The 27,449-nt window shown below is 38.9% G+C and overlaps 1 protein-coding gene across 1 annotated transcript in view; it reads right to left on the bottom strand.

Moving 5' to 3' along the window:
* The window catches only part of LOC139222351 (zeta-sarcoglycan), a 273,275-nt gene that overhangs the window by 17,032 nt on the left and 228,794 nt on the right, over positions 1–27,449 (bottom strand). Inside the window, exons 6-7 of the mRNA XM_070854258.1 lie at positions 26,501–26,573; positions 1,072–1,195 (exon numbers count right to left, since the gene is read on the bottom strand). Of these exons, the coding sequence (XP_070710359.1) occupies positions 1,072–1,195; positions 26,501–26,573 (197 nt within the window). The remainder of the gene's footprint in view (positions 1–1,071; positions 1,196–26,500; positions 26,574–27,449) is intronic.

Genomic DNA, 27,449 nt, shown 5'->3' with positions numbered 1-27,449 from the left:
TAGTGTCTAGTCCTATGGATGAAGTTGTGTACTTTTCAAAAGTAAGGTTCAGTGGATGGAAACAAGATAAAGAAATGAGAGGGAAGAAAGAAAAGGGGGGGGGGGTAAAAGAAAAGTAGAGAGAAAAGAAGAGTAAAAAGATTTTGATAGAGGACAGGACATGAGAAATTAGTCTGGAAGAGAAGCATCCAAGTTTTACTGTCGTTTTCAGAGACTTCTGTTATCTTTGTGTGTGTGGTGGGGGTATGTGTGTACATGTGCATGCGGGATTGCTGGTATGAGAAAGTGAAAATGTCTGGTTTTGTGATCGAAGACAGTGTGTGTGTATGACTGACAATGACAGTAAGTGCGACGAACGAGCGGGGGCCATTCTTCTGATAATTACTGAGTTAATGACACACTATGCTCCAGCAGACATGCAACATGGCAGGCTGATACATACACAGACACACACAGAGACACACACACACACACACACACACATAATAGCTAAGTCTGGATCAGTGCTCACGGAATGTGGCAGGCTGCAATGCAAAAAGCTTGACAGTGAGATAGCAGCCTAACAATGATGCACACATACAAAAACACACACGGAGCAGCAGCAACTGACAGGGAACCTCATCAAATGAGCTTTAATGAAGTCACTTCTCCCAAACAGAAGAAGGGAAGAAAGGAAGGATGAGAGGAGGAGGGGAGAAAAGGAGGACAAGGTCGCCTGGATTGATGACGCTCATTAGCCTAATAAGGTACTTTAATGAAGCGGGCCCAACACAATAGAGTGCCACAGATTCTAAAGACACCACACACACCTGCACACACACTGACACACACCTCAATGGTTTTGCTACTTTATGATGTCCCTTGTATTTACACATGAACAAAGCTATTTATGTCAGTTTCTCTCTTCCTTTTCTCTCACAAACAAATACCCACACACAGACACATAATGTACACACATACATGAAGGGTATTGTCACATACTGAACACTGAACATACTGATTGCATTATTCTCACTTTTATTTTCACAAACAAACTCACACACATAAAGCAACAGATGAAAACACACTCACCTCTCCTTCTGAGGACTGCAAGAGTAGGTCTTTCCTACAGGACGCTGTAAAGTCTCCCACCCCAGCGTTGACCTCCACCCCCCTGGGAGCCTCCAGGGTCAGGGTCCGAGTCGGGGACTCCAGCCTGAGGACCATAAACACACTTCAGTCACACACTTCCAGGCGTGGAAACAATGGAATCACACACCTGCAGTCATACAGTGCAGTATGAACAAACAGGATGGTTTTAGCCCGATGCTTCAGCTAACAATAGACTATGACTACAGGATCAATACTGAGTTGATGGAGAGCAAGGATCTCAAACAATGAGCGGCTAGAGCAGCTGAAGACGATGTACTCATAAAGCTAATATAACAAGCGAAAAATCAGAACCTGATAATACTATGTTTAGTCTTGAATAAAGGACTCCCTGGAGTTACGCTATCAACATGTTCACATGCCTCTTGAATACACAACTCAAAACTGAGGAGTGTGTTAGTAAGTGCTGGTCTTTCCTCGTTACGATGTACTTTGTTGAACCTTCATTCAATGGAACGAGGAAGATTAACTTCAACGAGTTCTGTAATATCAGATTTCAAAGACCTTAATGGGCTCTTCCAATTAAAAAGGAGACAGGGCATATCTCACTGCCCAATATGGATCAACATGGCACAACCTGAGGGACAGTGAATGACCTGGATATAAATACACACTCACACAATGTGTCTGTTTATGTGCGTCTTTCTCAATAACAAAAGAAAAATGTTGTCGTCATAATGGAGCCCAGCAAAATATCCCCACAAGACACTACAGTCTAATAATATATAATTGACTAATCAATTTGAATGTCATATCAATGATTGTATTATTGTATACTGTCCAAGTTATTGGACACATTGTATTTTGCTTTTATTTTTGAATTTTCTGATGCTTTGGCAACATTGAAAATAAGTGAAAATTTAAAGAATGAAGAATTGTTATATTGCATTACTCCAAAGTGCTCTGACTATAGCTGCCATCACTTATCGTAGAGCGTGAAGGGTCAGTAGCTAAGTCTGTGATTCAAAGTTGCAAACAATGTGAGATGATTAAGCAGCTTGGTGGTGTTAGATAAGCACAGTGCTTCGCTCAAGGGCATGTTGGCAAGCGAAATTTAATAAAGAGCGCTTTCAGCAAAGCAGACAGAATTACAATTTATGAAGTGGGGGTATAACAAATTAAACAGCAGATTCACAACAAGGATCAAATAAGAATTACTGCTTTGCTATATGGGAACTTTTCCAGACACGCTTTGCTCAAGGGCACTTCAGAATGCTGGTTTCCCAATCCATACTGAAAGGTTGGAGGGGAAAGCATTCAAGCCAAACGGTAGACTAACTAATCTCATGACGTGCGTTCAGTCCACACCCAAACTACAGAAAGACATAATCATGCACCAGTGCCTTGGCCAAAGGCACTTTGGCTGGGAGTGACCATACCAAGCTTACTCTGTTAATGTCCTTTCTCTTACTTGAGATCCCAGAATGAAGAAAATGTATATTGTACTCACAGGCCCTTTGGTGAGGAATAATTTTACATTTTAGAGTTTAAATCTGAAGAACTAAACATTAACAGAGAAAAATTCCCTCTGCACTGGTTTTTCATATTTAATTGAACCAAAGTAATGAACCTGCACTTAAAGATTATTACTATTTCAAAGTTGGTCTTTTTCTGACTCGTTCTGATGCACTTTTTAGACTGATTAAATCGGACTCTGGTTCATTTTCGCCCTTGGTGCAACTTATTTGGGCAGGTGTGAATTCACTTGGGTGTAGACCAAACAACTGCAGCAAGACCCTGGAGAGGAGGCGACCTTTGTCTGGTTCAACATAAACTCTTGAGCAGTCTGTTGTGGTGGGAATGTAATCTGACCTCGATCCGACCCAACTACCAGGTGCATTTCACAAGTCTGAGCTAAACAACTCCTGTAGCCAGGTTTGTACATGTGCAATATAAGTATTAGTATTAGTATCAGTTGTCTGAAGGCAGAATGCAAAGTGTGAAGCAGTATAGTTATCTCAAGACATTTGCTCAAAGTGCACTGGCCATTCTGGTATTTTTTTTTACAATTACCAAGATTATGAAAAAACGCCAACTGTCCTGTTGGTCCACGTTAAATTGCCGAGCAATGTTTCTCTCTCACAGAAATATGTATTAGTCCAGAACACAGAACCTTCTTCCCATATTTACGTTCTTGCTTTGCACAAAATGAGCAGAGTGAATGTTCTCATGGTTTGTACTGATGCATTTTGGTAAAGTTTGTTTTTTTCTCTCTGTGAAAAGAAACCGAAACCAGGTGAAAACACTTCAAGTTTACAAACTCAACTGATTTAGACCAGAGCAAATTAAATATTGGTGTGAAGACAAAGACAAGATACCAAACAAAGACTGGCATCAGTCTGAGAACCATCAAAGTCTTCTCCAGTGCCTTGGGTGTGATGGAAGTGAGGGGGTGGGTGGATTGGGGACCATTCACAACTGACTGTGAAATAGCTCTGGAGTTTCTGCCCTGACGTTCTCCCAGGCCTATTACGGCAGGGAGATGGCAAGCCCTCCGATCTTCACACCTCGCCCTGCACTTTTCTCGTCCTAATCTGCAGCACAACTTTACAGCCAAAAGAAAGCCAAATGCTGTTAGTTAATTACTATTATATCATGTCTGAGTTTAGATGTTTGTATTTTTATTTTCAATTAGATTGGGAGTGTTGTCATCACTTATATTTAAATCTCACTTGCTGTCTGTAGGCCAAAATTCATATCGTATATCAATAACTGAACAACCGTTAAAACCGTAACCGTGTGATGTTGGATCTCTTTTTAATCCTTTGGACATTATGTGTGCAAATATCTGTGTTGTAGTTAATAAGTAACAAGGTATGGTTAATCAGGAAGTTTTCTTAAGTTCAATATCCCCCAACATGTTTTTTTTCTTGGTCATCATTCTGATCTTTTTGTTACATTACCAAATTTGAATGCCTGACTTATAGCACCCCAACTGTGCAGCTGCAAAGCTTTTTTCTTCTTACTCCCGATGTCAGCAGCTGGCTTAGCTGCCACAGACAAGCATATCCTTTCTGCTACCCCGGATGATTTAGAAATTTAATTGGCCTTCCTTACCAATCCAACTCCAAATCTATTACTGCATTACCAGCTGCTTGCAGTGAGGGTTACTAACCTGTTGTTGTTTTGGTCATTGTTGTGCTAGTGTTGCTGTAGCCTAGTATTTATTCAGTTTCTCCTCTGCTTGCCTTGCATGTGGAGTTCGTGTTTTTGTTTTGTCCTTATTTGTCTGTTGTTAGTTCTAGTCACATATGTGTGTAAATATGAGGTTGTTTTCCGGAGTTTACTCTTACATTTATTACCATCACAAATACTCTGTTTGCTTTACTTTCATTTCATTTTAATGTCATTTTCTAGTTGAATACAATAAACTTGTGTGCGATTGTCGATGCAAAGATGGAGAGAGGAGGGGGGAGGGAGGGAGAGAGCATGTAACATGCAAAGCATGTTAAAAAATCTCCAAATTTAGAGATAGATATGGAGAAAAAAATCTAACCCATTAAATTCTTCAATTAAATTATTATAATTCCTTTTAAGACCTTTACAGAAAAACCTTCCGTCCGTCAGTAGGTTTGAGTTTGATGTTTGTCTGAGCTAACTGTGGTATTTATTCTGAGTTGAAGGTAGAAGTCTTGGAGGTGTAGAGGAGCCGTGAGGTGGATTAAAGGTGAGGGAAGGTTTGCTGCTGTGCAGTGCTGAGCATCCAAGTGATATAATAAGTGTTGGAAGCAGACACTTCACATTGGGCCTGACTTATTGATCTGTAAAAACCGAATTTATGCTGTAGCAGTCAGAGGTTAGGAAGAAGAGAAACAAAGGGAGACAGACAGACAACCGAACAGACAGACAGAAAGACAAGAGATCAAAACAGCGTTTGGGGGAATGAAAATGGTCAAAAGTATCCTGTTATTCATTATCCCAAAGTTTTGCATGTGCAATGTAGAGAGAGGGAGGAAGAAGGACAGAGACAGAGAGCTTGCTGGCCTAGTCAACAGCAGTGATGTGAAGATCTTCGGCTAGTTTGACAGCTGAGTCAATTACAGTGACGCTGCTGCAGGCTTAAACCAGCTCTGATGGGCAGGCACACACATGCATAGTGACTGTCTATCACTCCATGTCTCTTGCCCCTCTTTCTCCATGTCAGCTCTGCCCTCCCTGTTTGTCTTTGTCTCTGTTTCAACTCACCTGTCTGTTTCCATCACAAACATGCCATTTATTACTTTCTTACCTTATAGAGACATATAGTGGCATATCTATCCATTTGCATAGTGGAAAACCCATTATACATGGATGTTAATCATTCAGTTACACAGTTTGACCACTACAAACTATTTAAAATTTTACTTGGCATAAAGTGCCATAATATTTTAACACTCAAGGGAAATGTAATATAACCATGAGTAGCCGGAGGGAAATGGACAAGTCTCTGAGTGGGCGATGCTGTAACTTGTATGATAATATGTTCAATTCCTAAACTGTAAGAACAAATCACTTTTGTCACTGTCAGTAGTTGGCAATGGAAAACACCAGAAAAAGCTGCTGTGTGATGGATTATTGTAAGTTTGATCAGGATGGATGAGTTCCATAATAAAATTGCCATGAACATCGATTAACAGCTGAAAAATTGAGTTTGAGATTTCATACAAGTTTCAACTTGATTAACTTGGGATAATATATGTGTTAGAGGCTAGTCTGGAGGCCACTGTTGATGCCGTGTATTTTATTGCTGTTCTTTGAATGATGATGTTTCCAATTTATGAATGTATCTTGTACTCATGTAGAGCATTTGAGGCATCAGCATTCTCACGAAGGCCTTGGAATTACTTGTTAGACTTGTGAATTTGAAGAAAAGTAATGTCTTAAAATGTTTTGACAAAGAATGAATGGTCATTAAAGTTTTTTTCATGCATGTGACACGGCTCTCTGTCTTGCTCTTCATTTGAGATTCTGTACATATGTACTGAATCTCTCTCTCTCTCTCTCTATATATATATATATATATATATATATACAGTATATACACACACACATTTTTGATGTTAGCATTTAGTTCCTCTGTGTCCATGTACAGCTTCACAGAGCTGTTAGCATTGCAGCAGACTCTTTAAACTTTAAACACGCACACCCACAGAGAAAAATGACTGAATCTTCATGGTCTTCTTTCTTCGAGGCACTGAACTGATGATCTTATCTTGTGACAATCAACTATCAAAGTAAAACATGATTCATCACTGAAATAAACTGTTTCACAGACACAAATGTTCAGCTTGCTTTATACAGTCTTTCTAAGTCCCTAAGTAACACACATACGCAAACAAATGCACACAAACAGGCACATAAAGTTTCTGGTCAGGCCCCTGCATGGTTATGTTTTTTTCATGGTGCAGATAGCAGGAGCCTGCAGCTAAGCTGTTATCTTTGCAATTCATTATTATTAGAGGAAACTGTCTTCCCTCCCTCTCTGCTTCTGATTCTTACATTATTCCTCCCTTTCTCTCTCTCACACACACCAACAATCCCCTGCCCCCTCCACTCGCTCATAGATCTGTTTTGACCTTCAGTTGCGACAAGGCCATTTTATACAGCGTCCATATTTGTCCAACCTGACAAGATAAGCAGGACAGAAATACATCAATATGAAATGGTTTTTATCTTAACTCATTTCAGGGAAAAAACAGAGGAAGAGCAGGAGGGGAGGTCTTAAATATTCAAAAAGGACACAAAAAAGACTAATTTTGCACATTTTAAGAAATGTGATCTCTCAGAATCCTCAGTTGTGCATGTGTTGGAAATATCAGTTCTTTATAGCACAGTCATCAACCGTGTTTGTATATTTTTATGTTTTTCAATGTTTTAAATCTGAGTTTGATCCTCACCATGATTTTGTCGTAACTGCTACTTCCTATATTCACTAAATGTATTCCTACTTTGCATTATGTTTAAATACTGACCCTGTGTCTTTCCGGCGAGGCACGGCTGAGTTTGCAACACTGAACAGGGCATCTGGGCTCAGTTTGTAGAGCTCAAATAATTACAGTGCTCAACGGAATTGGCTGAGTAAATGTAAATACGTGTTTTTCCAGCTTTAGACGGCAACAACCTCCTGAACCTACTGGTGGGTTTAGTAGGGGTCTATTAGCCCAAACATCTGGCACATATGTGTGATGACAATGCCTATTCAGTAGCCTGATAGCAGGTAGCTGTCAGTTGACACATTCTTGTGTCAAAAATACTCGTAGAGACCCTGAAATTGGACCTGATAAACCCTATAAAACCTATCAGTCACTTTACTTCAGTATGAACAATATCTGTTGAAAATGCACTTATTTGACTTTTCAAAACCAAAGCACTGGAGAGCATAGGGTTGAGGTGCCCAGAACTACACGTCACACCTAAAAATGTGCTAAATCAACATATGCTGCCTTCAAATGGAACTTGTGAGTTCACAGTTACAACATGGGTAGTTGTGTACACGATATCCTTGGCGTTCAAGTGGTTACGTCATGAGAGCAGCATTGCAAGGCAGTTAAGCTAGTTAGCAAGTAGGTAATGTAATATATTATTTTCCTCAGTCATAAAAACTCTATATGACTAAAACATTACAATATGGTTGTGGTTGTTTTGAATTTCCTGCATCCACATTTTAAGGCTGTTTGTATTTAAAGTGTCACTCCCCAGCTCCCTATGTGGCATTCTGGCTGTAAAGGCCATGCATGAATTTTGAAAATAGTGGTTTGTGACAATCTAAATAAATGTTGCATGACCAAAACATCAGCTTGTGCCTTGTGGTTTCAAAGTGAGCTTAAATCAAGATGAATTATTTGAGACAGTTTATATTTGTCTTATTTATCCTTATTTCAACAATGTCCTCATTTCAGTTTGTTAAAGTAAACCCAAACTGTTTAATTTCAAGACGCTAGTGCTTTTTTTATACAGCCAGCGCCTTAATCATGAATGAGGCATGGCAGAGAATTTCTGTGGTGTAATTCAAGGGTGGTAACCCGCATAACCCCCCACACGACTGGTACATACCAGCATTTCAGTTATATCAGGAATGTTAAATTTTATCGTGACAGTTCATAATTACTGAAAGTGACGAAAAAAACATACACATCATTTGCATGAAGTGTGACTTTCCCATGAAATCATAAATCCTATGAGCTTGGTCCCCTTGCTGTGGATGAAATTGCATTCTTGCAAGGGAAATCACTACATTTAGTGTATTTCTGAAAGCAATGTGGGAAGTTGTGCAGAAAATCTTGCTGGGAATGTTCAAATCCAGGACTTTTAGTGTGATTTATATGTCCCAGAAGACTTGGCTGACATTCATCCTGCCCTTTTCCTCTTCAGAACCGCTGAAAGCCACACCACCTTATCGCCACCTTGCCATTTGGGACGCAAACCTTTAACCTTTTCATGCTAAATGCTCCGTCATCTGCCTCAGTGCCCCTGTCTCCACCATCCGACTCCATCCAAGAAGCACTTTAAAAACTTTTTAAATTTTAAAAAGTGGTCATGAGTGATGCATCGAGGCAAGACTGAAGACACGAAATGCAACAGCCTTTGACTTTTAGAGAGTTAAGACAGAATGTAGAAATATGGGCTTTTTAACATCTCCCAACTTTTGCAGCGAGTCTTTGTCTGGGTGAGGAAGGGTGATGCAGCGTGCTTAAATCGCCCCATGAATCCTGCAGGTGTAAAAAAAAAGAAAAAGTGAAAAGAGAAAGCCTTGGGCTGTTTTAGAAAGTTATAAAAGTCCCCACTGAGTTACTGAGGTGGGACAGGAGTGAGTCAAGGTACATTAGAGGTTTGTCTTTGTGGAAATAATGTGCGTGTATGTTTGTGTGTGCCAGAAAGAGCAAGAGACAGGAGTGTGTGTGTGTGTGTGTGTGTGTGTGTGTGTGCGTGCGCAGGTGAATGTGCGTGTGCAGGTGTTTGGTGTTAAAGGGGTTATGACCACTGAAGAGTGAATGTTGTACTTCAGCAAATCTGGGTGCTTAAATTTGAATTTCAACCACAAAATCTGTGTGTGTGTATCAGTACTGTATATGTGTGTGTGCATCATAGTATACATATATGAAAATATATGATGTTGAAATACCAACAGCCACTTTATCACACACTTCTCAACAGTTTGCCTGTTTGCACAGCTGTCTTGTCATGACGTTCAATGCTCTGTACATCTAACCATCTTCACACTGCCCGACAAATCTTGAGTTACTTCAAAACAACTTTTAGAGGCTCTCGCTGTCCTCCTCACTGTGAAATGTAGCTGAGGCAATGGCTAATGGCACAGTGCGTAAGGAGAAAAAATGTCAAGTAATTTCATGCCTTTGTGCCTCCAATGGGGCGCCAAGCTGATAATTTAATCAGTAGTGAAAGACTAGCTTCACTTCTCTGCAACTTTAGCCATTCCATTCATTGTTCATTGACTTGGTTTTGAGACAGACTTGAAGACGGACATTTACACACACAAAAAAAGAGAAAGGGACAAAAAGATGGGGGCGGGTAGAGAAAAGTTATCAATATCATGTCTAGTGTAATGGCAGATATGGTGAATACATGGTACCCATCTATCTGCCCAGCACATCTGGTCACAAAATAACCTTGTTCTAAATAACTTTTGTTTGATCCTTCTATCTTTAGTTGCTGCAATGGTCAAAAAATGTATTTTCTGATTGGTCAGCTCTCACAAGCCTGAGCAAGCACCACCCGCAAACCCCCACATCTCTCTGCCGGTGTCCACGAGACATGCTAACAGCAAATTCAGCCTGCCAAATAAACAGCAAAGCAACATGAAACACTACAAAACATACTTCTTCCAAGTCTGAAGTTGGGTCACAGATTATATCAAGTCTTTTACAAAATGAAATTAATGTACTGGTTCTTCGTGATAGATATGTATTGGTTTTTGCAGCCAACAGCAGAATAATTTGCATGCTTTGCTTGTGAACAATTAAAACAATGGTGGACAGTGAGGTGGATTCAGGTTTTCAATGGGCAGGACAGTCGGCCATGCTGAAGGGCTGAACAAGGTCCCATGTTCAACAACTCTGTTTTTTTCATAAGAAAAGGAGCCAAATCTAAACAGCACGTTTCACACACATTTTCTGAAAGATGAAGCAGAAGATGATGGTCTTTTCTCATAGTTTAGGTCTCGTGTCTCTAGACACACCAGGGACACATTTCTGTTGGAAAGACATTAAAAAGTACATTTTGAATAATAGGTCCTCTTTAAAGTCCATCTTTCACTCTGACAAACGTTTATCAACTGAAGCAAAAACTTACTTTTATTGTGTGATTATTACAGTCCTACATCTACATCTTTGTAACTAATTTACCCCTTGAGGAAAAGAACTTTGCTACTAAACTTTTTTATCACCAAGAGTTGCTTGCTGCTTTCAAACAGAAGAAAAGATGAAGGGTCCAAAAAGAACAAAAAAAGTTTCTTGTGTTTCTTGCAGCTTTCATAGATGAACAAATACAGACGAGAAGCCAGAAAGGTATATATGTATATTTGCTTTGCTCCCAATTGCAGATACGAGGTCGGAAAAACAGCGGGACAGTCTATGCTTTGCTTCATTAGCATTGTCTCAGTATTCCATACAGCGGAGGCTGACATAAAACAGCTCTTAGCAGAGAAACATTAGAGCTCCCTCACAAAGGCAATAGACAAACTACAGTGCATTTAGTGTGCGTAGAGTGTGTGCTGTCTTCACCCATCTGTGGGTTCACACCTTATGTTATGCAACATAGCTTTTTTTAATGATGTGATAAGGAGTCGGCAGTCTTTGAAAACCTTCAAAATTCACCTTTTCCAGATGGAAGAAGTCAGATAGAAAGATAATAAATTGATATTAATAACATTCCGCTAACTCAAAAGTTACACTTTCAGTTCAGTCGCTTGCGTAGTGATCAATTGCTCCATTAGTTACATCTGTAGCAATTGTATACTCCTCGTTATTTAATATACCTATATTGCCTATATTGTATTTTTCTAAAGACTGGTTGAAACTTAAACGATCCCTGTGGTTAAGTTGGGTGTCTGCCGCTGCATACCATACGGGTACAGAGAAGAATAGAAAAAAATATAGTACTGAAGGTAATTTGATAAGTAATTTCTAAAGTGGAGCACACAGCGATCAACACTACAGAAAAAATATGAAGACGTCCTCACAGAGAGATTTACGGGTTAGGGGTGTATCTGCAAGTGTGCAACTTTAGCTGCTGCACATTATTGGTTATACAGATGGAAGAACATATGTTGGGAAATGAGATTGTGAATGTCACTCTGCTCCCATAAAAACTGATAAAGTGCCCCAGGGAGAGGCACCTTACCTCGCTGTTCTACTTTAATGTACAAGAACCACTGCCTCAACTGCATTTTGTGCTGATAATATGAAAAAAAGGTTGTGGCACAAAGTGCAAACAAAATCAAGCAAGACTATCACAAATTCACAAAATGAGGCTAAAGTCAAAGATGAATAGAGTGAGTCTAGTGTATGTTGCATTTAGTTGAAGGTTGCGGTATTTTATGAGGAACTTCTCTTTTTATATTTCCTATTTATTAATTTATTTAATTTGTAACCAAGGGGGATAGAATATTCCTTGTCAAACCTTTTTCATTAATTGTGGGCTAGAAAGCATTAAAACTCTCCTCTGCAGTTCGGTCAGTCAAAACCTGAAAATTTAACTTTAGAAAAGTACTCAAATTTTCCAAAAGAAAAAGAAAAAAACAGTTGCATTGCTTGTGTGGGCTGAGCATGAATAAATAAAACAAGAGAGTAAGTTTAATGAGTGAGGAGAAAGTGACTGTGTAGAAGGTGACACATCATCTTCTACATGTATCAAACATGACGCACAGGAAGATGTGACAATTTTTGTACCTGTACTGAATATCAGTGGCAACGTCCATCATATTTTCAGGTATTTTAAGGATTTGTATATATCACAAATCTTATGTGATATATACAACAAATAAATACTTGGGGGGGGGGGAAACAGATTCCTGAAACCATACATACATAGATAAAATGATAATATGCGGTATTTCATACCCTCCCTCTAGTGGGCAGAAAGAGAAGGAAAGAAAAGAAGATGGAAAGATGGAAAAACGCATGAAGCAACAGAACAAGGGATCGGGAGAGAGAGCATGGGAAGCGGAGAAAAGGGGGGAAGCAGAAAGAGAGTGTGCTGAGAGTAGGAAAAGGAGCGAGGAGCAGAGACAAGACCATAAGATCGACTCTGTGCTTTCCTCTCTGTCTCTGCCTCATTGCCTGCCTCCTATCATCATCCTATCTGTGTTTCTCTCATTCCTCCTCCTCGTCTCTCGCCTCCTGACTGGATTCTGGCTGAGCTTGCTCTTTCTCTCTCAGCTGAAAACGTACAAACAGAGAGGTCATGGTGGTTAAAATGCCACACCTTCCCACTGCTTTATCTCCGTCTTTTACATTTTTGTTTTCTTTTTACCCCATCCTTCAAACATGAATGTTTTTGAGTCTCTCTCCTTATTCCCGGTTGCATTGATTCCCGGTTGTATTGGACTAGAGCTATTTCTTTTACTTTATTTCTCTCCACTCTCTCTGGAGAATCATCATCAAAGGTTAAGGGAATTTTGAACGGGGAGATTCCTTAAATGAAGTTATGCAACGTTCTAAATGATCAAAACTGAACTAATCTGTTTCAAAAATTCCAAGCAACATATAATAATTGAGGTAGTTAATGGAAAAGCCTTTGTAAGCAATACTTTTGTTACATTTTTTTTCTATATGACTACTTTGTGCTACTTGTGTGACTGTACTTTGAGCAAACAAAAAGGTTACTGTTGTGATACTACTAGATCTTAAATTAGTGAAATTTTCAATGATTGATACCCAATGTCAGAAAATAAGGCAAGTTAGAGAAAATCCATGTAAATCAAATTATAGTATATCATCATGCCACCTATGACGGTATCAAATGACTGAAAACACACCTCCAGCATTTGTTCTCATCAGTCACTGACACATCTTTAATATAAATGCTCTTTAATATAAATGCTATTTCAACTGATTTCTGAAATTATTTCTTGGAACATGTAATTTTCATAATTAATGCACTGATGGGTGCCATCTTGATTTAATCTACACATGTTAAAACTATCCGCAAGAACCACATTGTTCTATCCAGTCAAAAACAGTTTCTTTATCCTATTTGACTAGTCAGGAAGAGCAACAGAGCAAGGAACCCCCTCAAATTATCAGAAATATTTGTTTGTTGTTTTGCACATGGAATTTCAAAGCCAAGTTCAAAACAATAGTTAAACCCTTATTAGAACAATGCACACTGGTAGGCCACAAAGAGCCTGATCCAAACTCTATAAGGGTCCTTGGTAGTCAGTGACCCCACTGTGAACTCCAGTATTACCCCCAATTCAGCAAGTATGAAACTATGCACTATCTCTGGGGAACAGTACCATGCTTTAATCATTATTAGAAGGGCTAGTAGCATAATTTATTATTAATAACAAGTTGTGTAACTTTGTAATTTCAGTTTTGTTAATTTTACAGCCACCAGTAACCCCAAGGCTGGGTTATGTTTGTGTGCTTTACTACATATTCTGAATGGTTCCTTTTACTACTTTACCTTGTTGCTGTGCTTGGATCAGTAGCATGTGTATGTATGCGTACTGCGTATTTGAATATCTGAGAGTGTATCATGTATTTATGTGTGTGTGAGTTCTGTGCTTTCTAATGTTATTTGTCTGCTGTGATTTCAGAGTCTCGCCAAAACAGCCTCTAGCCATTCATAATAGCCTTTATCCACGGTGGAACATTTGGCTCTGTTGCAAAATCTGATATTAACAGCCGTCTATCTAAAACACACACAGCTGAGCTCACATACACTTGCAAAGTCTCACACACACTTATATTCACACAAGGAACAGATGCGTGGCAATATGGCGAGACTGTTGAATATTTACTGGATGTTGTTGTTTTCATATATTCCCCCTCAAGATGTGAACAACAGCATCCAATAACAAACAGCAGCTGATAAACAATTACTAACAAAGATAAACAACAATCAACCAAGACAAACAATTACAGAATAACAATGTACACAGTTTACCAATGCCAATATCCAAAGCTCTGTTAGACAATTAAAAGAAAAGACAAAGCACATGCACAGGGATTCACTGTGCAGTGTATGCTTGAACTGTTTCACTTCACATTAAGCACTTAAGCCCTACATACACCCTGACTGGGACTTGCTTGCTGTACAAAATGTTAGAACTTCCTAAACTAGAAAATGTTGTTCAGGCAACAAGTTTCCCTCAGAAACAAAGTAGTATGTGGACTGATATCTGTTAGAGGGAGCAGGTACGTAAACAGGACAGGAACATAATGGAGAAGCTCTCACTAATTTTCAGCTGGAAGTTTGCCCAAAATGTAAAAAGCTTAAATACTTCTTCATATTACCACAACAATGTGTAGCTACATCTTTCTCTTCTTTCTGCAAAATCCAAGCAGCACTGTTTTTTTTTCTAAAGGGGCTGACACATTCAAAAAATACTTTGCAGGTAAACAGATGGACCATCTACCTTTAACACAGGCTTCAACCAATCAGATCAACAAACCAAATGACATTGTTAAAACTCTTTTTTAAAAGAGGAGGATGGAACAGCACTCCTCTCTCCTCTCCACTCCACTTCTAATTCAGATATAGCTGATGCTTTAGCAGCATCTGTGCTGACCTCTTTAGGATTACAATTGTTGTTTTTGAGTAAACATTTCTCCCTGTCTAAACCCCGCCGATTGGCATGAACGTCCGTGGTCACCAACAAACACATAAGTTGCAGCTGAGCAAGATGGATATTCATTTGATGGTGATCTCGCGTATCCAGCTGCCTCGCAAGGTTCATGATAAAATACAATTTTATTCCTCACTGGTTTCTGAGTTTCTCTTTCTTTGTGCTTTGCCTGAGACACAATCCACCTTTATAATGTTTACCATAAACCAAACTCCTGATTGTCATGATCATTAAAGAAAAGCTGAATGCAGGCCATGCAGATATTAAATTGTTACGTCCATGTACTGACATCTTCGCCAACCACATCATTATCACATCAGCCTGTCTCCCTAAAATTTAGGCTTCTTATTTCCACATGTCAACATTCGGGAAAAGGCACTGCTTCAATTTGTAGAGCATGACACTAACAAATACCGAAAAACACACCGAAATTCAGATACATTATAGATCGTTCCCATAACTGTGCTTGCTTGTTATTCAGTTTGCCTTTCCTCCCTTTGTTCTCAATGATTTCCCTGTGTGTCTAATCAATAAGACACAAAACAGAGCTGTCCTTGTTGTACCAAGGAAGAGTGAGGTGTTAGATGCATGTAAAATCCAATCGCAGTCCAGCAAAGCATAGGAAAGTTCATGTTCTTTAGTTTGTCTAATTGGTGACGGAAAAGTTGTAAGTATAATGAATAAATAGTGAGTTTAGCATCAGTAAAAGGATTCTTAATCTTCAATCAGCCTCACAATCGTGGGATACAAATAGTTCGCTCTGAATTTCTCTAAAAAGAGCACTTGCTTTTGGCGATCACTCTTGAAAGCATGAAAAGAGCGAAGAGGAGCGAGACAAAGAATCTGTTAAACTTGCAATCAATCCCTGTATCAAGTTGATGCTGAGCATAAAAAAACAGGCCTTGTTCAAAAACCATCATACGAGTGAGCTGCTATTCTTCAACGCAAACTCTAGTGTGAAGAGAAGCTTTTCCCAAAGGCACAGTTCAAAGAGAATGTGGCTCATTCTAAATTTTAATGACTTCCAATTACTTTGACACAAACCCCAACTTCTTAATCAAAAAACAGCTAAGGGCGGGCTTGCTCTCTGAGTTTTTTTGGAGCTAATTAGGTGGTGTACTTTGCCATCCCACACCATGCTCCTCCATCTGGCTGCTCACAGGAAAACCTGGTTAAATCAACTGTGCTCTGAGACTCCTTCAAAATTTGCGTGGGAAGTGGGCCTAATTCGGATCACATTGTTGTTTCTACTAGGCATTTGAGGATTGTAACCTCAATTAAAACCTAAATGTGCAGCGTACTTCTCTAATGTGAAGGTTCAAGACATTGGATTATTTATTAAACCTCTTACTTTGGGCCATTTAAGAATTCAAGGTAATGAGTGTGTCATGCACTGCTCAGAATAGTTTTTTTCCTTGTCTGTATCCACTGGTTTTTAGTCTATTCAAGCAGAAATTCTGCTAAAATATCTTGAAAAATTAAGTTATTGAAGATATTTTCTGTTCTCGGCATCGTTAGTTACTCCGACTTTAGTGAACTGTTCGATGTGTAGGTAAAGGAGGAGAGGAAAATTGAGGCCACAGGGTGAATCATTTCCCCATTCCCTACTTCAAGGACTCATAAAATTTTACAGTCTGTAACTGGTTTAAATTGGAAGTACGCCTAGGACCGAAGGCAATTACGTCCTGTTAGTACTCTTGTCACTTAGAAACTGACTACAGAGAAACATCTAAAACAACTTTTGGTCCCAAGTTAGAACCAGAAACCCACATCTGTACAATCATTACATAGAAGGTTAGGAAGACAATGCACATTAAGCTAGAAGAAATGAATGAAACAAAGGCAGAAAACACATTCCTTCATTTACACATAGAGGTCAGTTCTTTACTTGCTGTGATGGAGAGACGAACTGAAGAAAGCAGAGAAGGCAAGTTGCCTTTGTTTCAAGCAGTGGATCTCTCTCTGTGTTCAGGGCTCAGAGATCTGCTGGCAATCATTCTTGCCATTCTGTCAGCAGGAGTTTTACTCCAGCGACACCAGGTGAATGCATTGAACAACAATTACGTGTCTACTAAGAAATAACAGCTTTCCTACAGACCAGGATTAAAAACCAATGAGACAATGAGAAGAACAGAAGCAAAGAATGAAGACAGACCCACCAAAGCTACTTTCAGGGGCTGACCTCACCATAGGATGTTGTTTAATTTAGATGGGAATATAGTCTAGAGGGATGGACACAAGGACAAAGACAAATCATTTCGCCATTGACCCTCCCAGGGTTTGAGCTCCCAATGTGAAGAGTCTTAAGCAAGAATGGTAAGAAACAAGCTAAACAAAAAATAAAAACTACAGAAGTGAAAAAAAACAATTCTATTAACAGTAACACCTGGAGGTAGTAGTTGTTGAGGGGAGGGAGGGTTAAACTCTTTCCCAGTCTCATAAATTACACTCATTGCTCTGTGTTGGGTGTATTCCACTTGGGGAAGGTGGATGGATAAAGCATTTCTCCCCTGTCAGTAATGGGAGTTGACTTAGTGGTCAAACTGTGTTATTTTTTTGGAATCTGAGGATCCCTAAACCCGAAAGAGATGAGAAACTCTTATATTTCCCTTCCACTAAAATAGGTTTGTTGTTACCCTGCAGAATTCAATCTGTAGTTGAGAGGTTAAACAAGACTTGATACTAAAAATGTACTGCCAAGATACAATCAGACCAAAATTCACCAGGTGAAATTTACTTGAGATGATGGGGGGAGGGATGGGGTGACTGTAAACATTAAATGCAGAAGCTAGTTTGGCTAGCTAACAACAGAAGTCTACAATATTGTAAATTATACAGCGTTTTATCAAACAACTTGCTGTCATTAACCTCCGTCACTGTCCTTACACCTACTCGCTCTCTCTTAACGCTCTCTGTGATACTTGGATTATTTCACAGTGCGAAAAGAAAATGAACAGTCAATATTTCATGCACGAGAGGTCATTCCCACCCTTTATCTCAAGACTACTCAAAACTGGAGAGCATCACGATTTTGGGTGTGAAAGTTCAATTAGATTGAACTCTGGAGCAAAGTGGATGTACATCAATTTGGGAAACGGATGTGTCTCACCGTCTTCCACATAGAAAGTAATGGGAAGCAAAATTCTTGTATTTGTAACATCCTCTAACATCTTCAGTATCAGAAGAGCCACGGTAATGTATGACATTAATAAAGCAGTTCTTGTATAAAACGTCTAGACAGACATAATATGAAACCAAAGTGAATGAAAAAAAGACTGATGCTCCAAATGAGATGTCACTCTCTTTGAGATTTTCCCTTTATTTACCATATTTCTATACTCAGTACTTATAGACCTAAAGAGAAAGAACAATTACTAGCTTTTGTGTGGAAAATAGTGTGTGTCTTCTAATTGTATAAAGACTAATTTTATATCTGGCTCCACATCTGAGGAACATACAGTGCTGCTCTAAGTCCACTTTTTAAATTGTTACCTTGCAGTATTCTACCCTTTCTAAATAAAATCCTTTCCCATGCCCCAGAGTCTGATAGGGCTCTGAGTTCCTTTGCAGACCTCTTTAACTTTCTCGGATGGAAGGATAGATAAATACATGGAAATAGAGCGAGGGATAGGGGGAAGGGGCACAGAGGACAAATCCTTCACCGATGCCCTTGTCTGTGTTGGGGCTAACTCTCTCCAGGGAGTCTTCTCATGACCCCAGGACTTGGATAGAGGAGAAGGCACAGAGGGAGGGATAAGAGGATGAAAGAGTGGATAGAAACAGGGAGGTATTGACAGTACAGCAGCTTGCGTCTCTCTGCTGTGAAGCCAAGTACCAGATGAAGTTAGAGACCTAAAGTAACCCAATGTCCACTACCTTCAGGGTGGTGATGCTGAGTGAGACACCTCAAATTATTCAATTATTTAATCGTTAATTCATTTTAGTGTCTCTGTTAAAGTGGTTTTCTGCAGTGATGCTGTCCCCACAGTTTATGGTGCAGGTGCAGACTAAGGACATCTGCTGGATAATGCCTCCTTGTGCATGTTGGGGTATCATAAATTCATAGACTCCTTTTGACTATAAATCTGTTCTATTCCATTCAGTTCCTTTATTTAACCTCCCAAGTTGAAATATTTTATATTTCATTTGCCCAGCTGACATAGATATCTTATTTCCCCTTACTTAATGCCATCCTGTAGGGCCTTGTAAGTCAGTAACTGTGCTAAAGGGCAACACATAAACCTGACACCTTTTCCTATTTGACTTTTCTGTTTCTGAACTTGTGGTGACCTGAGCACAGGTTTACGACCTTCAGTGACACCTGTTGTCAAATGTGAGAGTTTCTGTATCATGAAGCAGTTAGAAAAAAAAGGATATACACCAGATGTAGCAAATTGGAGTTAATATATTCATGTATATCTAATGTAGGTAGTGTGACACAATATAGTACAAATATTGTATATTTTACCAGTGTTACATTTCCTCCACAAAGATCTACAACCCTCAGTTTCACAAGCAGAAAATCTCAAGAGAAATACGTCATTGGTGATCATGCTGCTTCGTGGACAAGTGATGGACACGGGAAATGCAGTGCCTACACAGCAGAGCTTAACACCAAAGATATGTATAAAAAGGACAACCATGGGAATTAGGACTTAGAGAGAACTGAAATAAGATTTAAATTAAAAGTAAGCAGATTACAGCTCAGTCAAGACTGTCTGACTGCCTGACTGTCACTCTAGCTCTCCAGCCACTCCTCTCTCTGTTTTGCTGTCCTTAGTTAGGCTGAAGTTCTTCCCTCTCTAACTTAGTTTCACTCCACACCTTCTGCACCTTGCTGTCAGTGTTTATTGAGTGATTAATAATTAATTATTTGTATTAACACACAAACATGTTTTCCTCTCACATCCCAAATGCACTTCAGTGCATTTCTCTCGCCTCAAAATATGGGGACAAAAAAATGACGTCCACAATGACCACAATGATAAGAACTAACTGCAATAAACAAAGGTTGACATTATCTCTATGAAAATAGTCATTAGTCTTAGTTATTAGTTAGTTATATTACTCTTAGTCTAAATGCAAAAACAGGATTATTGATATACTGTTTCAGGATATATAGTAGTGTAATTTGCTGTAATTAATTTGCTTATTTACCAAGTTACAAATGGCTGCTATCACTTATTTCTGAACCAAGACACTAAAGAAGCATTTAGAGGGGAAAAAAATGCTATTATCTCTGTAATATTTTCATCTCATGACCTTCAGACCATTAGATACAACACTGATGAAAGTGGATGAAAACAAGAAACAACAAAAATTCTTGACTTAAGGTCGACCTGAAAGCTTTTGAAAAGTTCATCTGTATGAAACAGAAGCTATGAGAATACTTAGTAGCCAGTAGTGATTGTGTCTACAGTATGTTAAATCCAATGACTGATATTGATAAATTATTTTAGTAAATAGGCATTTGTGATACTATAGAAAAAAAACTCTTCTTTCACAGTATATACAATGTCATATCACAATACAGCTCAAGTCGTGGTAAATCTTTGGGAAATGTATTTATAGATATTGATTCATTTACAATACATTTACCAACTGGTGGTGCAGGGTTTTTTGTTAATTTATGGTCATAGCACAAAGATCTAACTGAGACTAAAAATGACATCATCATCTATCTGCTCCGATAATCTGTCTTATATTTACCTTTTATAGGGCCAGTGATTACTGTCATCCTTGCATTTGGCAACTCTTTTTGTTTACTTACATTGCTACATTCATACTGTTGCGGTTTCTTTAGTTAAACTGCTGCCTCTGCCACATGATGTGCTGAGAATGAAAAGCAGTTTTGTTATCACAGTGACATGCCGGAGTCACCGCTTCTATCAGTAAACTATACAAGCTACAACAAAAATTAAGAAACTCACAGTTTATGTGTTCCACAAACATCAACTACCAACTTTTCTACACCTATTTCCTCCATTTCCAGTCTGTTTGGTGTTGTTGTTGTTGGCTGCCTATGTATAGTCGATCCATGCTTCTTTTTCATTTTATGTAGTCATTCACTTTCATGAATGTTGAACTGTGCTGCTTAAAAAGATGCCAGGCACTGCACTTTTTCCAAAGCAACTGCTTTTTGTCTGCCTCTTGGCCGCTCCCCATACACTCTAAAGTGGAAAATCAGTTTGAAAAAAAAAAACAGACTGGAGTGAACATTTCTTCGACGATCACACCAGAGGCTTTCAAAAAGCACGCTGTAGCGATCTTGGAGTGTTCTCTGCAAAGCAGCCTGCTGAGCATTTTATTTCTGTACTACTAGCATAACCCAGTTTTAGCACTGTGTGTTGTGCATTCATGTCTCTTTAGTTCCACTAACATCTGCTAACCACAGCAAGACTGAACATCACTGATAGACATCTTCACTGCATCCAACTCTGGTCACTGTGATTGGCACATTACATTACTTCAAGCCGACTTTGGCTTAGTTTCACAGAGGGAATTCAAATGAAAATGCTGCCATACTTGTGAAAGTTGTGGTAGAGCAAGTCTTCTTATTTTTACAAGATTGTGGAGTAGAACTACAGGACTTAAGGCTTTTTGACTGTAAGCAAATTTTACTTAATAAGATTTCTTAAATCAGGATGTGCTCAAAACATGACTAAAAAGGTTCATGCAACCACCACGGTGATTTTTGTGGACAGGTGCGTAGGAGAAAACGTCCAAAAGCAAGAGAAAAAAAGGAGTAATTTTAAAACCTGTAATCTTATGGATCAGAGCCGTGTAACATTGAACCACCATTCCAACTGAAAACTGGTAAACTGGCTAAAATATTTCACTATTATTCAGGTCCAGGGTGAAAAATTTCATGGATTTCTATCATTTTATTTAAAGATTTTCATGCTCCCTGGGTTATTATCCTAATGACTTTGGTGATCCCCTGGCTTTTCCTCTGCCGCCACCAAAACCACAAGTCGTCACCAACAACAAGACTGTCACAGAGTATCAACCTCACTCACAATGGTGAATGTCTGCATTTTCCTTTAGCACCACACGTAGGTCAGTTTTCACAAATCCATTGGACTATCATGGACTTTCATGAAGTGTCTATCAGACAGATTCCACAAATAATCGTCCCTGTAGGTGTACAATATGTCATTCAGGTAGAAATTATTTTTATCATCAGTGAAGGGTGTTGGGTTTAATGATTATTCTGAGACTATGCTGTAGGTTTGTCTTATACTGAGTGAGTTGTAAACCATCTGAAGCATCATCATAATATTCAATGAAAGTCTAATCCTTGAAATTAGAAGATGAAGCTGAAAATATGCTGTCAAGTAAGACAAAAGACTAAAACTTTAAATAAGATGCTTTTGTCTGGAACTTAAGAGCTTAAAATAATACTGAGAATATGTAACAGACACGTCCCTTATGTCTACCTAAACATCACCTGAAATATGATAAAACTGCTAATTAAGACACAAGAAGTGACATTTACTTAAATTAAGTCAAACTGCCTTGCATGGTCAGCACTAGATAATTCAATCAATATACGACGACGACAACGACAATAATAATAATAATTTTACAATAATAATTTTATTTTTTAAGAGTTTATAAAGTACTTTGATGGACGAAGCAAAACAGGATATTAGAACAACAGAGAGCCGCACAGTGAGGCCAAACAAAAGCAAGGATTACAATGAATATAGAACAAAAGGAAAATAGGAAAAGACAAAAGCAGGAGAGACAGAGTGGGAAAGAAATAGAATATATTAAAGCATTAAAAAGTGCAAATATAAATACCTACATGCAAAAACAAGAGCAATAATAAACAATATATAAAATAAAATGAAATAAATTAATTATTGAACGAATGAGTGAATAAAGGAGACGAGCACTGAGGAAAAGACAGAAAAGGACAGAAAATGACCTAAAAAAGACAACATCACATAAAAGCGAGTCTGTAAAAATGGGTTTTAAGTGATTTAAAGAAGCCACTGACTTTTTTTTAACAATAGTCAAACTAGATTTTAAACCAAAATATAAAATGATCTCACTTACTTAGAAATACGTTTGCAGAGTGTTTGATTCTTCAACTTGTTGTGTGCTAATTCGTCACATTCCACTTAGCTCCAATTATGTGTTTCAAATATAGCTTGATAAGTGTCTGATCCAATGTGATCGTTCATTTGCTCTATTCTGTCTGCTGCATTGTTCATTCAGTGCCAAACAATGAAGCCAAATGACAACATGCAATGGTAAATAATACAAAAAAAGAGTTATTTAGCTGATAAGTGCTGATTGTAAGATACGGACTGTGCTATACAATATCCTTCTTGATAGGAATAACTTGACCTTTACTTCATGTCATACATTATGTACCATTTATCTTTTTTGTTTGCCCCTTTTCCTCTCTCTCTGTTAACTGTAAGATAGATCATTAGCTTTAAATGGACTTCAATCCGCTCATTACATGTCCCATTTACCTTCACTGCTTCAACGCTCTACTTTTCATAACAAGACAGAAAAAGAGAGGGAGATAGAGGCAGAGGGAAGGAATGCACACGTGGGAAGATTTAGACAGAATGAGAACGAGAAAGACAAAAGTGTGCATGTGAGTAAGACAAGAGAGAGTTAGGAAGCGGAGAGATGAGGACAAAGATATCACGAGAAAAGAAGACAGATGGAAAAGATAGAACATTCCAACTAGAAAGGGATTCAAATTTTGGGTGAAAAAGTGTCAGCGAATTAAAAAAAACACAAAACAGAAGGGAACCTGTGCTTTCTTTTCGTGTTGATACAATCTCTACTAATGGTGTGAAATATCTGTTCATATTGAAGACACCTCAATGGAAAACTGAAAAAGAAATTCCTCAAGATAATGACTATGCTTCAGTCTGTTGTGTCTTTCCCAGCCATTTAACAGCTAATGACTGACAACAGAGAGGGAAAAATATTTGAAGCATGTAATCACCTTTTTATCAGTGTTACTTGTCTGTGGTTTTCATTAACCCCGCAGTAGCTGATGCCGTGGAGATGTCAATGCAATGTGTGCGAATATGTGTGACGGTTTCGCTTAAAGTTCTTGATGCATTTATACGGTTGCACTGACAATGCTGAGTAGAGTTGTAAGTGGTTGCACTTGATGCATATCACAAGTTTGGGTTTTAATGTGTGTTTTTATCCATAAATTCTTTGTGTTTGTTTTAGTGTGTGTGTGTGTGTGTGTGTTTGTGAATGTACGTACTACATAATACGTGTATCAGTACTTTTATGTTGGTTAGCAGTTGTTTCATTATGTTTGTTACCAGATGTATGCATATTTATTTTGATGTATTTTGTGCATGCGCACTTGACTGTGTGTAACACTTGTTTTCTATACTCATACATTCATACTGTTAATTGGTTGTTAATTGTTTGTGATAATGCTGATGATGGCCAGGTCAAAACTGATGCAGTAAGTCTTTTATAAGAGCCATAATTTGTTTTATGTCGCTCCACAGAGATATTAACACACTGATGAATAAAGCAGTTGAAATGGATTTTCCATGCTGATTTTATAACAGCCACTACAGTGCTTCCTTTTCTCTTTCTTAACCGTATGCCTTCACCACAGGTTTCATCGCCTTGCTTATCGGCACTGACCCATCCATTGACCCAGTGTTCTTGCGCCACCTTCTTTCTATATCTCTCCATCCCCACGTAACCCCACACCTTTCACTATCACGTCTCAGTTCCTTCAGCTAATCTAACTCCCTTTAGTTCACCCACTCTCCTCTCCTTTGATCCCTCAGCATGCATGAGGTCCTATTTCCTCTACTACCCATTTTGCTTCGCTTTCAACAATTCTTTTGTCTCTCTCTGTCCATCTCATAGCTCTGTGTCAAATAATTTCAATTTCTCTCTGTTTCTGAATCTGTTTTATGTCCGACACATTTTTACTATTCTTCAAAGGTTATTGCTTCGAACTTTACACAGTGAGAAGAGAAAAGGGGGGCATTGGGGAAACAGAGAGAATGAGGACAATTGATAACGGCTCCTGGCTGGATTCAAACCCAGGATTTGCCCGTCATGTGTCTAGAATTACCGAGCAATTAGGACTTTGTTGGACTGATAATTGAGCCACAACATGTAAAAAATAGAGAATGAGATTTAAGGTAGTGCAAACTAAAGGAATGGCACAAATGAAAGCAGATCGCCATGATTGAATAAAGAAAGTAATTGCTTAAGAAGAGTAACAGCAACACTGGCTTATAATGCCTCACATTTAATATTTCATAGTGGCTGGAATGCCATGAGGTATCAACAGCCCCAATATTGTCTCTCCACATTCACTGCTCATTTATAGTCAATTAGTGAAAAACAGATAAATAATGCAACTTTTTCAGTCAACAAATGGTTCTATAGTTCGATATAATAAACTTTTTTAAACTATTTTTGGCTTGTCTCAAAAGAAAGTAGCTATTGCTATTTTGCTGCTGCTCCTCCAACTCAGTCTCCCTGCAGGAGCCAGTTTGATTCAATCTGCTGTTCTATAACCTGACTTCCATCCCCTCGTCCTGAACTGTTTCCCTCTGTCATCCTCCTCTGCCCCCAGTCGTCTTTTTCTTCTATCTTTTGATTGTCCTCTTCATCACCTCAACCCTGGCCCTGTTTCTTCTCCCTTTATCCAGTCAATCTTTTCTTTTCCTCCTCTCTGCACTTTTTCCCTTGTACAGAGCACTGCATGCTTCTTGGTTTCCACCATGCCTTATCACTTCTTCTACCTCCTTCCTGTTTCTTTCTCTGCCTCCATCTCTTTCCATTCCTCCCTCTCTGTGTTTTCCTTCTTGGCCAAAAGCCACTTCATCCAAACACTGTCTGTTAATACCTGAATGAGTAGCAGTGACAGGAGAAGCAGCAGTCTGAGCTGGTGATACTGGAAGCTACGTAAGATCAGACTGAGCTGAGGAAGTCTGCGTTGCAAACGCATTATTGAGGAGCCACCATGCGGTGATATGCAGGCCTACTCAGTTTCATACTGTCTTTGTTCTACCCTAAGACATTGCGCTTAAAAGGTAATTAACTGTATTCCCCATGTAAATAAGAGAAACTGAGCAAACACCCTGCACTACATGTGTTTAAGTTAATGTATCAGTGGAGGGCTCCACTTGGCAACAGGCATGACCCTGGTACACTGTAGCCCAGAGGGCTTTTGTTCCCTCTGTCAGGCCTGTCAGACTGCCAATCACCAGCACACCTATGTCTGCAGTTAGCAGACTGTAAGTCATGAGCACACTGTACCACAAAATTGGCTAGTTAGCTAACGTGGCAGCTTACAGTTTTACATAACCACACATGATGCCCCAAATTGTTATTTATGGTGTTAATATCTTAGTAATTATTGACAAGAACATACACTTGATAAATATTTCACCACAACTAGAATATTAACAACAAGGGGAACTTGTAAAGTGAACTAATGTGGCAGAATGCTTGTCTGACACATACACACATATACACAGAAACCCATGCATAATCACAAAATATAACAGCTATAACAAATAACAGACTACTTACTTTAGGTCCTGGAAGGGTTCTGCCCTTACATGTGATGTTTCTACGGAATGACTGAACACCACGCCTTCGTTCCCTGTGGAGACAGTAAGAGTGGATGAAAGGAAAAGAAAACACATACATCTTTTGTGTGAAAGTCTGCACAATATTGCATCATACCTCTGTTCTTGGAGCTGAGGCAGACACTTAAAATGCACGACACAGTACAGATCTTCTGTGTGTCATACAAATTATGCTCAAATATTATATTTCCAGTGGCAATTTATGCATTTACAGGAAACATGTAGTACCAGTGTTGTGTGTAGTATGAAAACGGGGAGGATGTTTAACTTAAACATTAGAGACAGCGGTTTATGTCCTGTCTCACCATGTTAGTGATTATTTAACTGATTCAATTAAAGGCATAATTTACAAAGTCATGTAAAGTAGTTGGCTATATCTCAATCATTGCTATTTACTGATTCTGTATGCTCAGTATTTTTACTGATCTGTTAAATATAATGTCACCCAGGTGACATTATATCTCCCCCAAAAAACTTCACAAATGTAAAATCACTGCACGCAGTATGAACATAACTGTCCACAGAAAAGGTTGGGTCTGATATAATGCAGTGTTAACCCCCCCCCTCAATGTATAGCAAGCACCACTGCTTTAGTCTGCAGCCCTGAACAGATGCTTGGGGGAAGTGCTGTCCATGGCACCTGCTGAGACTGTAGAAAGCATGTTGGAAGCACTGCTCCAAATTTGATACTGCACAAGGCAACTTTGCCCACTGGCAGGCCCACAGATAACGAAAGGTTTTTGAAATTGTTGTTTGAAAATGAAACAGCAAATGTCAGGTTCCTTTCAAGGCAATTCAAGCAGGATCTGGTGGGAGGATGAGGACCAGATCCCCAAAAAGGCCCAGCTGCAACTCCAAAGAACCTAGACTTGGAGGTTACTGTTGCATTT

The sequence above is a fragment of the Pempheris klunzingeri genome, chromosome 3 (assembly GCF_042242105.1).
Source record: "Pempheris klunzingeri isolate RE-2024b chromosome 3, fPemKlu1.hap1, whole genome shotgun sequence".
NCBI classification, from domain to species: Eukaryota; Metazoa; Chordata; class Actinopteri; order Acropomatiformes; family Pempheridae; genus Pempheris; species Pempheris klunzingeri.
This window is presented reverse-complemented; position numbering and strand designations above follow the sequence as displayed.